The sequence below is a fragment of the Cololabis saira genome, chromosome 1 (assembly GCF_033807715.1).
Source record: "Cololabis saira isolate AMF1-May2022 chromosome 1, fColSai1.1, whole genome shotgun sequence".
Lineage (NCBI taxonomy): Eukaryota > Metazoa > Chordata > Actinopteri > Beloniformes > Belonidae > Cololabis > Cololabis saira.
In genome coordinates, this window is record NC_084587.1 from 25,227,482 (window position 1) to 25,246,450 (window position 18,969).

An 18,969-nucleotide genomic window follows, 5' to 3' on the forward strand; every position below is an offset into this window, starting at 1 on the left:
GGTTGTGATTGATAAAAACAAACAAACACAAACATGTTTTTTTTTTTCCTTTAATTCCTTTTATTGCTTTTGTAATTTATTCATTTTTCTATGAAGTGACCTTGGGTGAAGAAAGGTACCAATAAGTAAAATGTATCATTATTGTTTTTAATTAAACAATATAACAAGTAATACAACAGATACAACAATAATGAAAACGAAATTAGTTTATGTTTGTGATGATGTCTGTGCTGCCGCGCACAAACATCAACTGAGTGAGTAATAAAGAACTGCCCCACTGTTAATAACTATGTATGACCTGTTTTGTCTGTGAGAATTTGACATGAGATTACACTGGAGAGCAGTTTTTTTTGAATATTTTAAATACAGCACCTCTTGCTGGCTCGTGTGCATGGAACAACCATACATTTATTATGCTTTTTCTCGGTTGATCAGTACATCTTTTCGTAGAGCTTTAACTTAACTTCTCCCTGGCATGAAACTCGATGCTTGTAATTGAAATTCAGTGTATGAGATATTTAACCGTAGACATACTGACATTCTAATCCAATGTGACATCCTTGAGTTGAAATGTATTCTTATTCCTCCAGTGCTTTTTCATGCATTAACATACATTAAAATAATCTGCTGTATGTTCTGCCACAGGTGGTCAATTTAAAGGGTTATTTCTGCATATACATACGGGCTGACCTCAGTACCTTGGTTTCACAAGGACTGCCATTAGATTCAACCTTAGACCTTGAATAATAACGTGCCCAGTTCATTAGTTCATTTGAGGTGCAAGGGCACACAGTGTCCACAGCAACTTATTCAGGCTGGCTCCACCTGCTGATGTCCTTCCGCACTTGCACATCATTTTCCAAGTCTCAGAATTCTGTTGGCTTAAGGGTGTATCGGAAGAACATGTGCTTTGCTGATAAATGTGAAATGAAACATAATAGTAACATTGTACTGTTAGTGCAAATTCTCAGGAGCTTTTTAAAGCATGACCAATGTTACAGTCGGGAACAGTGTTGCAAGGTGCCTTAAAGTGAAATGAGGAATGTTTTAAAGGGGAAAACATGATAACAGCTGGTCAAATGTTCTGTTTGTTCTTTTTATTAATCGACTGAAACCAATACATCAGTCACATCACTCACTGAGGGAATGAAGGCAGCGATGGATGCAGTAGAAAATACTGCACAATCAGTGTGACCACTGCTTTAATTCTAAGAAGGATTAGTCCATTTCTTAGAAAAGGCCTTGCTGTCCTTTATTTAGATTAGCACATAAAAAAACCTTCTTAGTTTGTATAACTTTGGTAGTGCTTTACAGCGGTTTGTCATTCATGAGCGCTCATGGCTCTCACCAACAACATTTATTTAATTTTATTAGATTTATCTTGTATGTTAGGTAGGAAGTTTTTTTTAACTATTATTTTTTTAAACTCAACAAAAAAGTTAATTCATGCATTGGAAGTTTGCCTTACTTGACAATGCCCATTCAGGAATAGAATAACAATAAGTCCCACGGTACAGCTAGGCTGCAGCAATGATACCATGGTGCAAAAATGTCTTGCTGGAACTTATCTCATTTGACACATTGAGCCAAGAAGAATGTCTTCACAATAATATATGTCTATTCTGCCATATTGCACCACACAAATATTCACAAGAACATCTCAGTTTATTTCTTCAGGGTGAGGTGAGACTGAGGTATGAGTTTGATGAGGAGATAGAATAAAGGTGGAACAATAGGTGGTTGAAGGAAGTACAGTAGAGGAAATAGTATAGCATGAGTAAAGGGATGACACAAAACTTCTTAAAGTGACTAACCTGGATATGTGTAAACAAAATAAAATTAAAATTAAAGCTGCAAGCAGCGATGAACGGGCCCTCGCACCCTTGTGCATGTTCAGTCATGCTGCAGTGGAAGCGCTCGTATGACTTGAATGTAGATGTCTTCAGGCCTGGACATTTAGCGGATGACACCAAGGAAATTGGAATAAATTGCGGCAAAATTACACGATTAATTCAAAATGGCCGACTTCCTGTGCGGTTTCGGCCATGGCGCCAAGAGACTTTTCTTTAAATTGCGACATGATACAGGTGTGTACCGATTTTCGTGCATGTACGTCAAACCGTATTGTGGGGCTTGAGGCACAAAGTCTTCTAGGGGGCGCTGTTGAGCCATTAGGCCACGCCCATTAATGCAAACCATTAAATATGAAATTTTTTGCCAGGCCTGGCTTGCGTGCAAAATCTGGTGACTTTTGGGGCACATTTAGGGGGGCAAAAAGGCCCTCATTTCATCGGAAAAATAAAAACGAGGGAAAAAAAAATAAAAAAATTCCTACAGATACAATAGGGCTTTCGTACTGTTAGTGCTCGGGCCATAATAATGATAATAATAACAATGTTTCTGTGGAGGTTTTTTAGTTTTTCTCCCAAAGCTGTTGAAGTATAACTCATGGATTTAAAGATATATTAATGTATAAAATCCAAATACCTCCCATCAGTCAAACGCTCTACCTGTAATTGAAAAAAACAACATTGGTACCATAGAGGGCAAAGCTCTAAGATAAAAACTGTTTTGCTAATTTTCTCCAAATTTGAATTGTATTATGAAAGACAGGATTATGGCCTTAGTTTTTTCAAGCGTCTTTCCAACAGCTCTGAGAGCGAGTGCTGAACGTTCCCTAACTAACTTTCCGAAGTCCATCACAGCAGCTTCAAAGCAATGAACTAGCCTGTGTCATGTTACTAACCAAAGCAGAAATACATACTTTGTAATAGCTGATTTTATTAGACAACACCGCATTTTTAAAACCTGTCCCCGCTGGTGAACGTGTTGTATCAATCGGATGTTTTTTACGTAGAATTTCTAACTCATTTTGCTTTAAAGAATTAGTTTCCCTTTGGGGGTTAATTTAGTTTTTTTTTAATTGAATTGAAAATAATTTATAGAAGTCAAATGCAGAAGAGATCTAATCAGATGTGTACTAGTATGGATGTGGAATACAAAAAGTATAAAAGTTACCACATGTCATCCATATTCAAAGCTTCTGTTTGATATCCATCCATCCATCCATCCATTATCTATACCCGCTATATCCTTTGCAGGGTCACGGGGGTCTGCTGGAGCCTATCCCAGCTAATTTTCAGGCGAGAGGCCGGGGTTCACCCTGGACAGTTTGCCAGTCCATAGCAGAGCCACACATATACACACAACCAGACACACTCACACCTACGGGCAATTTAGAATAATCAATTAACCTACTACGCATGTTTTTTGGACTGTGGGAGGAAGCACCCGGAGGGAACCCCCGCAAGCACGGGGAGAACATGCAAACTCCATACAGAAAGACCCCCGTGGGGCCTGGGAGTCAAACTGGGAACGGTTTTGCTGTGAGGCAACAGTGCTAACCACCAAGCCATCGTGCTGCCTGTTTGATATTTATACATCAATTATATATACATACATATAAATGTATACATTTTATTTTATTATTCAGAGAAACAAAGAAACTTGCCATTAATATATATTTATAAAAGCATTCATATCTTATTTCTCCGAAAGTTTTTTATCAAATTCTATCAATTTTTTATCAAATTTCACACTACTCCATTAATTTTTCATACTCATACTAAGTTGAACAGCTAAACAATAAAAGCTTCAGTCAGAGAGATGACAAACACCTACAGTTTGACAAGGCAGCACATTTTAGATGGCAGTCAGTGACAGAGCCTGTGACTGGAAAATCAAACAAACATACAAAAAAAAATTGCATAACTTCCAAAGCGCTACTATTTAATTTTTTTTTTTTTTACTTTAGTTTTAATACAGAGAAGTATGGAGAAAAAATAGGATTAAAGTCTAATCATGTTGGAGAAAAAAAAAATGCAGTTAAATGTGAGAGCCAGTCCTGTCTAATGAGACTGTGACTATAAATTTAAATTTCACCCCTGATTAATCATGGATCAGTTATTAGCTCATTAATTTAGGGCCAATGCCTCATTAAAGATAACTTGGCCATTCTTTGTATTGCTGTTTGTTTTTCAGAGCTTATCATTGTGAAACGGGTGACAAAAGGTTCAAGAGGCCAGTCAAGGCTAAGAATATTGACACTAATTAGAACATGGAGATAATGAATGGAAAGCTCAAAGCTTTTCACTGGTTAATGTGAACTGAAAGAAAAAGAAACAGACAAACAGGTCCTCCATAGTACAGCTGAACATAGTCAGTGAACAAATACAAAATAAAAAATGTATTTTTTTCTGACTGCACCTATGCTGAACCCCATATTAAATCCCTACCCTCTTGTAAGACTGCATTGGCTTCAGGAAAAGAAGGTGGCAAACCTTTTATGAAGCAGTAAAAGCCACGTCTTGAATCCCTCTGGTTAGGAACTGATCGTTGCTGCTCACGGACACTTCACATTCAGCTTGACTGAACTGACTATCTGGAAAATCCTTATTCCACTGTTCCATAATAAATGTGTCATTACTGCCAAAAGCTGTAACATGAAAGGTTAAAAAAGTCAATTCTATTCCCATAATTAATTTCCAATATCTATAATAATCAGTTCAAAAACTAATCCCCCATAGGGGGATTAAAATCAGTATCAAATTTTAGATCACGCTGTCATAAGATATAAAATATGGATATAAAGTCAGAACTGACATTTAATGAATTGTATATCTTTGGATCATGGGGTTGTCTCAATTCATTGCGAGCTGCAGAGGCAAAAAAATTCAGATGGGTTTCAGCTGTTCCCAAGTCCTGACATCGGTTAAAAGTGTGGGATTGCAGAAATGGAAAAAGGGACACAGTACCGAGCCATATCTGTCCCCAAGCCAAATAAAAGCTTGGAATGATGCGTCACTCACAGGACTAGTCGAAGTGACAGAGACTGTGAGTGAAAGAGTCCAACAGCCTAAAGAGCCAGCTGCACATAGCCATTTCACCTTGTCAAGGTCAGCACTGTTAATACTGTGTGAGAGTTTCAAAGCCTCTAACAGTGTGGCTATACTACAAAACAGGCGAGGAAAGGAGGGGGAGCTCTCTCTGAATCTGGGAATGTGTTTTTATTTTTGCAGTGCGTACAAAGCTTCACTTACTTCCCTCTCTTTCACTGCACACACACAGTATTTGACAGTCACAGTCATTCCTTGGATATCTAGTCTAAAACTGTTTACCAATAATCACAACTTTAATTTTACTTTAGCTGCAAATCTAGCTGCAAATTGATAATTAATCAATAATGATGGTGGAGCATTCCATAGTGGAGCTACTGTAAAGCACCAGGGGCCTCATGTACAAAGGGTGCGTACGCACAAAAACATTGCGTACGCCCTTTTCCACGCAAACGTTCAGATGTATCAAGAGTGAAATGACCGTGGAAATGTGCGGTGCCCGACGCCAACTTCATGGCTGGCGTACGCACGTTTCCACAGCTATTGGTCCGTTGGCGACACTTAGAGGTGATGCTGGGAAACTGTTAATAATGTGAAAACAATTACCTCTCAGAGTGATGTGCACATCAGAGACACACTGATGAACAATTAACACATTCACCTGTCTGCAATTACACGAGTGGATATAAAAGCATGCGCAAAGATATCGCAAATGGCGCAGTAAGAAGAGAAAGAATATGTAGAGAGCGAGAGGATTTACTTGCAAACGATGACGACTGAAGGCCAAATACAGTTAATGAAAGGTTGTTTCTACCTAAATATGATTTGATCTCATTCTCGAGCTTCATAATATAAACACTAGAGCTCACAGGATTGCTTTTAATTCTTTTAAAGGACCATTACAACACAAAATAGGCATTTTTACCTGCCAAAAATGGATTGAAAGCCAAATACAGTTAATGAAAAGTTGTTTCTGCCTAAATATGACTTGATCTCATTCTTGAGCTTCATAATCTGAAAATCTGACGTTTTAGCGCTGTCGCTAAATCGCAGAAATCAGAAGAAATCAGATTCTGGCAGGCAATCACTTTTTGGCACAACACCGGTACCCATACAGGTGCTGACCACACTGGGGCTCCTAGCAACAGTGACATTCGAGGAGCTGGCCGACCGATCGAGACTGTGCCAGTCGACCCTGAGCCGAGCCATGCCAGCTGTGTGGGACAGAATTATCCGCAATTTGCAGCGAGAGCCGGTTTTCCTAATGTTATCGGAGCTATCGACTGCACACACATTGCATGAATATGTGTACGTTAACAGGAAGCATTTTCATTCCATTAATGTACAGATTATATGATTCATTTATGTTATTTGTGAAGTTATTTCTTGGAAAAAGGGGCAGATCAGATAAGATTCTTCTTCTTTCTGCTTGCTTTTCATTCACAAGTTAAGAACATTTGTATTTGTATTGAATTATTTTACTTTTTTGAATGAAATAAAGAATATAAAAAAAATAAATAAAAAATATGTCACAGGTGTCAAACTGAATCCCAGAAGGGCCGGTGTCCTGCATGTTTTAGATGTTTCACTGGTTTAACACACCTGATTCTAATTATCATCACCAGCTTGTCATCAAAGTCTGGATAGTTCTGTTGATGACACAGCTCCTTGTATCATGGTGCAATTAAACAGGGAAACATCTAAAACCTGCAGGGACACCCGCCCTCGAGGGCCTATTTAAATAAATGTGCATATTTAAATGGTGGCGTGGACAGGGATGAGTCTGGTACTCCTATATGTGCGCTCAATTGCACGTTGATTGGGATGTACAAAGGAATTGTGCTTGGATTCATGCCTACGCACAGTTTCATACATCTGGATATTTTGTGCGTAGGACGTTTTCTGGATTTAAGCGTACGCCATGTTTCAGTAGGAAATCCACGCAAGTCTTTGTACATGAGGCCCCAGATATTTGGCACTTAAGTAATTAGACCAGTTCAACTGCTCATTGACAAAAATAACCTAACTGCGAATCACATGGCTCAGCATATTTCGTCTAGGCATGTAGGCATGGTCAAGACAACCTGCTGAAGTTCAAAGCAAGCATCACAATCAGGAACAAAAGGGATTTTGACCAGCCTGCCTGGAAGCAACAACTATATCGCATTCAGAGTATTCCAGGAACTGCTGATCTTCTGGGATTTTCACACACAATCGTTTCAAGGGTTTACAGGAAATTATTTGAAAAAAGAAAAAAAATATCAAGTGAGTGGCAGTTTGTTGATGCCTGAGGTCAGATGAGAATGCCCAAACTAGTTTAAAATGATAGAAAGGCAGCAGTAGCTCAAAAGACCAACACACGCACGACGGATCAAACCCTGAATTAGATGGACCAAATCATGCCAGTTGCCACTCCTATTAGAAAAGAACAGGAAACTCAGGGTTCAATTGCGCCAGCTCATCAAAATGAGACGATAGAAGATTTGAAAGAAATTGCCTGTTCTGATGAGACTCAAATTATGCAGTGACTTTAAGATGGCAGGGTCAAAATTTAGTGTAAACAACATGAAAGCATAGTTCCACCCTGCCTTTCATCAGCAGTTCAAGTTGTTTGAGGTGTAATGGTCTTGAGGATATTTTTAGCCCCTCAGTACCATTTGAGAGCATTGCTAAAATCCCAGAGCTGACCTGAGTGATGCTGCTGACAAACTTTATCCCTTTATGACCACAATATACCCATCTTCTGATGGATATTTTCAGCAGGACAACATCACAAAGATCAAATAATCTAGAACCAGTTTCTTGAGCAGGGCAGCGAGATCACTTTATTCAAATGGCCTAAGTGGACTTCTGTGTCCTAGAGAAGAACATGCTTTGATGTGATACATGCAAATGATTCACGAACCACAATTTTAAAGATGGTGGAATGAAAGCAGGAACGGAGTAAACGTTAAAGTTTGGCTGGCGATGGGTCTTTTGGCGATGAGAAGTTAAGTGAACAGTGGCCTCAAGCATACGTCCAGTTTAGTCGCAAAGTAGCTTAAGGGCAGCAAGGTGAAGATGTGGAAGTGGCCATCACCAACCTTAGAATATTCTCCATCTGTACAAAATGTGTGCGCAGCTCTGAAAAGATGAAAAAACACACAAAAGTTGACTCAGCTCCACCAGTTCTGTGAGGAATGATCCAAAATTCCAACAAAATATTTGCAATAGACTTTTGGAGGTGCCACCCAAAAATATTTCAGCTGTGTTAAACAGTATAACTATGGCTTTGTATTTCAATCAAAACACATTAAATACAATTTCTGTAAAACCTTCTTGAAGGAGGAGTTTATAATGGGATTGTTTCTTATTCTGCAGTATTTTCAATGAAGCATCAGATACAGTTCAGCTGGCTCCTGACTAGTGGTTTCCCTGACTTGCACTCTTTATTTATTTATTTATTTATTTATTTATTTATTTATTTATTTATTTATTTATTTATTTATTTATTTATAACCATATCATTTATCATCATTTGCAAATCTTCTACTAGTGTGGTGGAACATTGCAAGTGTTAAACTAAGGTTTGGTGATAAAAATATAACCCTCAGTCTTTAGAGACAAGATGACTATATATTATATATTTGACAATCAGTGCCAAAATTAAATGGCCTCTTTCACTACAGCGATTGTAGCGATTCAGGATGCGCCCATTTCCTATCCGACATGCAGTGAATGCATCTTATCATCTGTGACAGGCTGTTATCACATGCACAAAACAGGATCCACGCTTGTCATTAGGCCTCATAATGCCATGCTCTTTTCTATACCCATTCCAATGATATGCAAGTGACATCTGAAAATGCTGCATGGCTCGATATCGCAATTAACCAACATCGCTATGACAGGCCACTCAGCCACCAGATATTCGCTTATTTGTCTCATGCAGATGCACATGATGCATTTTTTAAGGAGGTTAATGCTGTCTGGCACCTCTTTGCAAAACTGTTATTCAACAAGCTATGTGCAGTCATTCCATTGGTTTAAGGACCCAAAAAAGGGGGTGGGGGGGCTTGATTTCTACAGAGCCTGCAGATTAAGCTTGCCAAGTATGTGTTGCGTGTTGTTGTTGACAATTATAAACATGCAGTATTTATTAACAGGGACCTCACCACTGTTCATTATTCGCCAACATCAAAGGGAGAGTGTTGAAGTTAACACTCCACAAATCATCGTGGGAATACATTTGTGCTTTATGCTTTGACGCAAGCACTAAAATGCACACATGTGCACACAAACAGAAAATCTGTAGATCATCCAGCCTTGTGGTCCACTCCATGTGGCTAATGCAACACTGTACTAATTGAAACGGAGGGATGACTCTGAGGGATTGAAGATATGTATCTGCACATTAGCATATTTGTATACATATATACTATATATATATATATATATATATATATATATATATATATATATATATATATATATAGATATATATATATATATATATATATATACATATATATATATATATACACATTAGGGATGCAACGGTTCTCGGTATAAAACCGAACCGTTCGGTTCACCCTCCAGGGTTCAATATGCCCTTGTGTGCCGCGGATTTTCGGTTTTGCCATAATTTTGTATTAATGCTTTACAATCTGCGTGTTTGTGCCGTGCCTGCTGCAGAACAGCACTCCGCGAGTCACTGTGTCCGGTGTGGCTTCATTCTGGTTTGACTGTTGATTACAACGACGATGGAGTGAAAATAGTTACAGAGCTTTTACTCCCTCCCTCTGCCACCACGGCTCCCTTCATGACATCACGTGCATTCCGGTGACAGGCAGAGAGATGAGAGAATACAGGCTGATCTCCCCACTTTGTAACTCTCCCATATCAGGGTCGCTACAATATTTTGTAATATTGTAATAATTATAATTATAATAATTATAATAATTTACAATATTTTCGCGGAGGGAAACGATCCTCCGCTTCGCGTCGGACGGTTCACGCTGCCGCGTCGTCCATATATTTATGATAATGTACACCTCGTCGAGCATTATCCCTTATGTATTTAGTAGTGTATAATTAAGTTATTGTACTGAGTTGTCAATATTAAGAGGCTGTTGACTATAAAGAATTATAGTAATTTACATTTTGAAAAGTGACAAGCGAAATGAACAGATAATTTTGAAAAAAGGCTGATTTATGGTTCCGCGTTACACCAACGAAGAGCATACAGCGTAGGGGTACGCGTCGACGTGCACCCCTACGCCGTATGCTCTGCGTCGATTTAATGCAGAACCATAATTCAGGTTTAACTCAAACTGAAACCGAACTGAAACCGTGGCACAAAAACCGAAACCGAAACTGAACCGTGGGCTACCTGAACCGTTGCACCCCTAATATACATAATATATATATATATATATATATATATATATATATATATATATATATATATATATATATATATATATATATATATATATATATATATATATATATACTGTATATACACATATATACTGTATGTGTGTGTGTGTGTGTGTGTGTGTGTGTGTGTGTGTGTGTGTGTGTGTGAACCTTTAGTGTTTTGTGCATCAACAATTGCACCCACAATTATGATCAATAGTTGTTCTAAAAGCAATATTTAGAAAGGTTTGAGTCTTTGAGAGGCAAAGATGGGGAGAATTTTCACTTTATTAGAAATATGCAAGTTTTACCAACTAAAGTGTATACAATTGAAAATTTCAAGGAATATAAAGGAATTTAAGCACTTAAAAGACAAGCTTAAACTTGGACAGCCTGGGTCCCTCAGACACTGCATTCAAAACTGTCATTCATCAGTAACTAGCATAGGCACATAAGCAAATGTACATAAAACAAGGTGCATATTTGCAGTTGATCTTCTTCTTCAGTTTGCATCAAAATACAAAACACATCGAATAGGACGAAGGACAGAGACAAATTCGAGTCTCATTGCTTCGGTATGATCACCATTGGCGCTTTTCCACTAGTACCTACTCAGCCTGTCTCGACTCGCCTTGCCTCGGTTTGGCGCTTTCCCACTAGGGGTCTAACCGTGCCGAGTAGATACCTTTTCTGTAACTACTCTGCCGAGGTTCTAAGCGGCTGAGTCAGGTGCATCTGACGTCATCACACTACATGCCACTGATTGGTCAGGCGGTTGGCTCGTCAGACATCTGAGTCAGGATGTGGACATCAGCGAAAGAGTGACTCTGACGACGGCTTCTTGTTCATTTTATTCGACAGGCAATGGCAGCACAAAAGTCTGTTTTGTGATGGAACTCTGAGTTGGAGATGTTCCTAAACCTGGTGGCTGAGGATAGAATTAAAAAGGAATGTAGACGGGCGATAAGGAACGACAAGATCTACTAGGAGCTCTGTCACTGCTCGTGGCTACCAACTGACTTTTCAGCACTTCTTGGACTTCTTGGACTTCTCTCACCCTCATTTTTTAACTTGATATCAAACACAAGCCACAGACCCAGCAGCACATCTACCATCTCCTCCAGGTTCTACATCTTTAGTGTTGTTGTCTTCTTTGTTTTGATCACACAATCAAATACGTCACAGCAGCTTTGCTTCAACCCCGCCCACTTCTGCTCCAGGTGCTAAATTGTTATGGAAAAGAAACCAGGCCGAGTTGAGTTGAGCCGAGCTGAGATGAGTAGAGCCCGGCTAGTACTAGTGGAAAAGTGCCATATGACAAATATTACTCCAACTAAGGGCCCGATTTACTAAGATCTAAATAAGACCTAAATAAAGAGTACTAAATTGCGTGTGCACTGAAAAAGTTTGCGCGTGCTGTTACTGCACAACACCGGGGTATGACTGCAGAACAAGTATAGGCGCACAATGAGAAACACTTTTTTCTTCATGAAAACACGTGATTTATTTATTATCACAATTAAAAAAATGAATGTGCCTCCTGTGGGAACCTTTTGCTGAATAATACTTTGCTGAATGTTGAATTTAACATTCAAATAAAATATTTCTCCTTTTGCATGTGGAGATTAGCACCTTCCTTTCGAACGTATTAAATACAGACGCAATCACAATCCACGCAAAAACTTTCAGGCTTGGTAAATCTCATTGCGCGTGGTAAATGGACCAATTTGCATCTTTCCCTCTTTCCCTTTCCCCATTTAGCGATTTCTGGTGGGTACGCCCCATATTGATTATTCATCAGGGCAAAAGTACTAAATGGATTGCGTGTGCTATTTTGCGCATTTGAGAGGCGCAGTCCTCTTTGCACGCTGTTAGTAGATCAGCTGGCACTTTGGTTTGCGGGTGCTGTCAAGTTTGCACACGTTTTTACACACGCAAACCTTTAGTAAATCGGGCCCTAAGAGGTGTATTAATGTGCTAAATGAGGAGGAAAAGGCAAATGAGCTTAAAGCTTAAGAAGAAAACAGCTATGGATGGTGGACCTGAATCAGGCCCTGGAGTATTTACTATTGACCAGCATGCCGTGGAGAGACTTTTTTCAGACATCTGTCCTAAAAAGGACTCCAGATGGCATCTCTGGGCGCCTATTGAAGTCCTGTAGCAAAGAACTACAGTCATGTTGTCCCCTCTACTTGGAAAAGTAAAGGGGACAACATGACTCGGTTTGCTTATAAGTGCAACAGAAGTACTGAGGTTTGCCATTTTAGCTGTGACCCATGTCATCAACAAACACTCTAGCTCATGTGCACGTCTTTTATTTGTGTATTTTAGTTCAGCTTTTAATAAGTTGCAGACATATGTTTTAATTTGCAGATTAATTGATTTTAATGTCATCCTTTTATTATTCAACAGTACTCGTTGTTTCAAAAAATGATCTTGAACTAATTATTCATGCTTTTGTCATCTCGTTTGGGCTACTGCAACAGTTTGTTTTCTTGCCTAAACAGGAAAGAACTGTGTCATCGGCAGCTGGTCCAAAATTCTGCAGCAAAGCTGATTACTTGCTCTCAATGAAGGGCTCACATCACCCCAATTTTAAAAACTCTTCACTGGCTCCCCGTCCCTTCTCGTTTTAACTTTAAAATCTTGATGCTGACATTTATGGCTCTTTTCGACTAGTACCTACTCCGACTGGTCACACAACACCGACGCCCTGTACAAGAAGGGCCAGAGTCGACTCCACCTGCTGAGGAGACTGAGGTCCTTCGGTGTGTGCAGGGAGCTCCTAAGGACTTTTTACGACTCTGTGGTAGCGTCTGCCATATTCTATGCAGTGGTCTGCTGGAGCTGCGGGAGCTCGGAGAGAGACAGGAGGGCTGGCTCGGTTCTTGGTTGTGCTCTGGACTCTGCCGAGGAGGTGGGTGAGAGGAGGATGCTGGTCAAGCTGAACTCCATCATGGACAACCCCTCTCACCCCCTACATGACACTGTGGGAGCATCAGCAGCTCCTTCAGCCAAAGACTGCTCCACCCGCTGTAAGAAGGAACGCTACCGCAGGTCCTTCATCCCCACAGCCATCAGACTCTATAATAACCAACTGTAAACCTGTCTCTTTATAAGTGCAATAACCAGTAAATACCTCAAATACCTCAAGTATTTTTGAAAATATTTATACATTTTTTGTAAATATTATCAATTTTTTTTTGGTGTTTACTATTTTTTTCTCTCTTGTACATACTCTTTTTCTACTTTTTATATTGCTCTTTTTATTATCTAACCACTTATTGGTTATTTCTATTTTAAATTTTTTGTATAAAGTGTGTGTGTGTTTTGGCTGCTGCACGACGAATAAAGTCTTCTATTCTATTCTATTTTATTCTAAAAGTCTGTTTCGTGATCCAACTCTGAGGTGCAGATGTTCATAAACCTGGTGGTTGAGGAGAGAATTAAAAAGGGATCTAGACGGGCGATAAGGAACGACCAGATCTACCAGGAGCTCTGTCACTTCTCAGCCGCTCGCGGCTCTCAGCTGAAGGCTGATTTATAGTTCCGCGTTACACAAACGCAGAGATTACGGCGTACGGTACGCGGCGACGCCACCCTACGCCGTAGGCTACGCCGTTGATTTAACGCGGAACCATAATTCAGGCTTTATTTCTCATCAGCGCCGACGAAAAAAAAATTAAAAATGACGCCGCTTGAAGCTTCTTTCACTCTCATTTTTTAACTTGATATCGAACACAAGCCACAGACCCAGCAGCACATATGTCATCTCCTCCAGGTTCTACATCTTTAGTGTTTTTGTCTTCTCTGTTTAGATCACACAATCTAATACGTCACAGCAGCTTCGCTCCAACCTGCCCACTTCTCACCTGTGTGTCGAAAAACAAACGAGGACAAAGCGGGTGGAGGCGGTACGAGGCGTGACAAGCTGAGTAGGTACTAGTCGAAAAGGGCCATTAGAGCTCTACATGGTCAGGCCCCCTCCTATATGAAGGACCTACTATGCCCCTACACTCAATCTCGGAAGCTGCGATCATTTGGCCAGAGCTTTCTCATGGTCCCTCGTACCCGCTTTAAGATGCGAGGAGGTCGCTCCTTCCAGGCCGTCGCAACGAGGCTCTGGAATGATCTCCTGCTGTCTCTATGTCCGCTGGACTCCATCGACACAGAGCAAAATTAAAACCCACCTGTTTCTCCAAGCTTTTAAACATCAGTAATGAGAGGGTTGTTTTATGACCATCATGTGGATTTTATGTAATTTTATTCTAGGAGCTTTTATCTTGTTTTTATTGTATTTTTACATTTATTGTATTGTTTTTATTCTTTGTGAAGCACCTTGTGAAATTCCCCTGTCTGTGAAAGGTTCTATCTAAATAAACTTTACTTACTGACTTACCACAGGGGTGAATGATCTCACCGGCTCTGTTCACCCTGTATACAGATGCATGTAGAAGTTTATATACAAATAATCACATGGTTAAGTTCTCAGACGACTATTTTTTGGAAATTCAGAGCTCTGTTACATGGTGTGAAGGTAACTACCTTATCTTGAATGTGAATAAGACTAAGGAAATAGTGTTCGATCCTCAAGGAGTGGGTGACCATAGGCCCGTGACCAGCTACATCCAAGCCATTGCTCAGGTGCAGTCATACAAATATCTAGGTGTCTTTATTGAAAACACACATACCTGGAGCACACGCAGACTACAGCAACAGTTGCATTTTCTACAAGCTGTAAACAAGCTGTTACATCTAATTAATGTGGCTGGAATATTCATCAGTATTAAAATGCACTTCTCCGTTCAGAATATTTATGAACAGCCCACTTTGCAATAAGCAAATACGATGATCAGCGATCCATCGCATATCATGCACAGCAAGTATGAGATGTTACCGTCGTGCAGAAGGTAGTTCCACACTGCAGACCGAACAGATTAAAAAAACTTCTTTGTGCCTGTGTCAATTAAGCTGATTGATGGGGTCAGGTAGGACCAGGGCTCAGCTTTGGTTGTAGGATACAGGTTAGTATTTATTTAATGTGTGTTTAATGTGTTGTGTTGTAAGGTTGTTCTGTGTTGTGGCTGCAGCATGGGCAGAATGGCCCAGAACGATTTCTTTTTTGGGAGACAATAAAGTTAATCTTGAATCTTGAATTACAATGACATCCCACTATGGCAGGATATAAATGGTACTTTTAAAAACAAACTGCTGATGTTCTCATCCCTATGTATTCTGTCTCTGACCCGGGTCCTCCCATGTCTCTTCTGTGGATGTTTGTCATATTTGTAGGTAACATCTTTGTGGTGAGCCTGGCAGTGGCAGACCTTGTGGTGGCGATCTACCCGTATCCTCTGGTCCTCACCTCCATTTTCCACAATGGCTGGAACCTGGGTTACGTCCATTGCCAGATCAGCGGCTTCCTCATGGGCGTCAGCGTTATCGGCTCCATCTTCAACATCACCGGCATCGCCATCAACCGTTACTGCTACATCTGTCACAGCCTCAAATATGACAAGCTGTACAGCGACAAAAACTCTGTCTGCTATGTGTTGCTAATATGGGCGCTGACTGTTGTGGCCATTGTGCCCAACCTGTTCGTGGGTTCGCTTCAGTATGACCCACGAGTTTACTCCTGCACCTTTGAGCAGTCAGCCAGCTCAGCGTACACAATCGCAGTGGTTTTTTTTCACTTCATTTTACCTATCATGATTGTCACCTACTGCTACCTGCGTATTTGGATATTGGTCATACAGGTGAGGAGGAGGGTCAAACCAGACAATCGACCCAAGCTGACGCCACATGATGTTCGAAACTTTGTGACAATGTTCGTTGTTTTTGTGCTCTTTGCCGTCTGCTGGGCACCTCTCAACTTCATTGGACTGGCTGTAGCAATCAAACCAGAGGTGGTGGTTCCCCTTATCCCTGAGTGGTTATTTGTGGCCAGCTACTTCATGGCCTACTTCAACAGCTGCCTTAATGCCATCGTGTACGGTGTGCTGAACCAGAACTTCCGACGGGAGTACAAGCGAATTATAGTGTCGGTGTGTACAGCTCGCATCTTCTTCCAGGACAGCTCCAATGATGCAGGAGAGAGGCTGAAGAGTAAACCATCCCCACTCATGACCAACAATAATCAGGTCAAAGTAGAGTCCGTCTGAACCACAGCTCAAAATGGATCTCTTTAAAAAAGCTGAGTGACAAAAATACCAAATATAAATATCAAACAGTTTCTATCTTTGAGCTGTCCAGACTCATAATGTACGGTGCTATTTGACCTTTGAACAATCACAGTAAGAACAAGGGTGCATATTATTTGTCTTTTATGAAGCACTTTGACCCTGCAGTACCTGTAGTACAGTGAATATATGATTTCTGTTTTGTTTTCTTGTTTACAGTGATAATCTATATGTATCATGCATTATATAAGTATTTATTTTGTATGAAATGTTATGTAGATATATAGTCAGATATATGAGGTTACAGTTGAATTAAAAAAGAAAAAGAAAAGAGGATAATAGGACATTGCTACAAAACCTGTTGAAAATATAACCAGAAGTTTATAAATAAAGTTAAGCAACTTTTAATTTGTGACACCGTAATACTAATGGAGTACAAGCAATATGGGTTGCTGCTATCTTATAATTTCCTGGCCAGCCATGCTAATTCTTTTCTTCTTAGATGCCAAGACTAAGTCTGGCTCCTCTGGGCTTAGCCTTCAATTCCAGGGGATGTGTCAACAGACGCAGAAGAAATGGCCTATGGACGCCATTGGATAAGCATACTACCAATCAGAGAAACAAAACATGTGGCACAGGCAGAGCGATAACCAGACTAGTATCAATGAAAGAAATCCAAAATGGCATGCAGTGGTGAATGTTGGTTTGACAGTTAGCTGCCGCCATCTTGTTTGTTTTTTAAACAGTGGATATCTTGGACACTCAGTGCATAAAGACCACCCTGCCCTGTTGCTATCTGTTTAATAGGTTATGTACCGGTGGAAATAACCCATTTCACGAGAGAGAATTTTTGAGAAGTGAATAGGTATGGCTGGCCAGGGTAGTCTTATACCTTTCAGTACTATTATTAGGTGGAACATTACATTTAGTAAGGAAGCTCTTTCTGTCCACCTTGTGAGCTCATTTAATGTATGCATGGATATCGAGAATTGTCTATTTTCAAATAAAAATCAAATATTGATGATAAACGATAAGTGGGATGTAGGGTTTGCTTTAGCGTAGTGGTTTTTTTTAAATTCACAAATAAAGGCCAGTTCTGTAACTGGTTTTGATAATTCTTATTTATTTTGACTTTTTTATTGTTTTGGCCTTTGTCCTTATCTATTTTAAATGACCATACATTGCAATTAGTCTCTCTTTAAAGTGGTTAAATAGTAAGTCGGAAACCAAATGTGTCCGGTTTTGTTTCGGGTTCAGTGTTCTGGACACTTTTCAATATACAGTGTGAAAAACATCTCATTTCATCAGACCAAAACATACTGAGGTAGCCTCTCCCAGGCCAGCTGCCTTTCCAAACCATTTCCCAATCCTAACCAAGAAATGTTCTTACCTAATCTTAAAGAAATATTAAAGAAAGAAAGCTCTCATTTGGGAGTCTCTCGCTGTTCTGCTAGAAAAACCTGCATCCTGACATTAATATCAATATTATTTTTGACATTTGCAGATCAATGTCACTTCCTAACATGGCAACATCATTTTCCTAACCCCTAACAGCAAGGCAGCAGTGGGCGTCTTAACACTTTTGTTTCAGAAACTACACAACAAAGAGTCTTAAGTGTTAATTTGGTTTCTAAACTCTCCAGATATCAATCAGATGAGAAGCAATTGAATTTGTGATAAGCAGTCCCAATCCTCAGAGACCCACCTACAATCCACAGAGCCCAAAAAGTCTATTGTCAACATCCTCATACCAGCCATGACTTCAGCGCCCACACCCTGGGTGGGGTTGGCGAAAGGGCCTCTCTGTGTGGAGTTTGCATGTTCTCCCGGTGTTCCCTTGGGTAGCTAATGTGAGCTACCCCCACAAAACATGCAACAGTCCAGGGCTATACATGCCCCCTCTGGCCAGCCGAGGCGCCAAATGGGGTGGCGAGGATCTGGCTGGAATAACATGATCCTTCCACGCGCTACGTCCAACCGGAGAAGCCCCACTTTGTCTGGTGAAAAAAAGCGGCCTGCTCACTCCTCAGGTTAAGGAGGAGACCTGAGCTCAGTGCAGCGCCCTCCCGGGGCTGGTAGAGGGGAGCAATGCCCAGGACTGTCACTTAGGTAGGAGCACTGGGTGATAAAAATGGAGGGAAAAAAATCAGGATAAAAAATATACTAAAAAAAAAAAAACATCCTCATACCACACATTCCAAGACACCCTCAGGTGTTCTTTGTCCAGTCGCTGAATGATCAGAGCTCTTTTAGGAGCATGGGGAGGACCTCCTTGGTATTACGTCGGTGTTCATAATTTTATGGCTCTGTATGGTGTTCATAAATAACAGTTCCTAAACTTTGCTAACCAATTATTGTGTATCACAGATACAGTATATCTATACAGTTAAGGCTAAAATTATTAGTCAAATTCATGACATTAAAAAAGACATGGAATATATCTATAATAACCAAATGTGTTTAGAGTTTATTTGATTAAAAAGAAATGAAGACAC

At 40.1% G+C, this 18,969-nt stretch overlaps 1 protein-coding gene across 1 annotated transcript in view; it reads left to right on the forward strand.

Annotated features, from left to right (window-relative positions):
• Positions 1-17,608, forward strand: part of mtnr1aa (melatonin receptor 1A a) — a 71,594-nt gene extending 53,986 nt beyond the window's left edge. Inside the window, exon 2 of the mRNA XM_061718993.1 lies at positions 15,588-17,608. Coding sequence (XP_061574977.1) covers positions 15,588-16,456 — 869 coding nt within the window. The 3' untranslated portion in view covers positions 16,457-17,608. The remainder of the gene's footprint in view (positions 1-15,587) is intronic.
• The last annotated feature ends 1,361 nt before the right edge of the window (positions 17,609-18,969 follow it).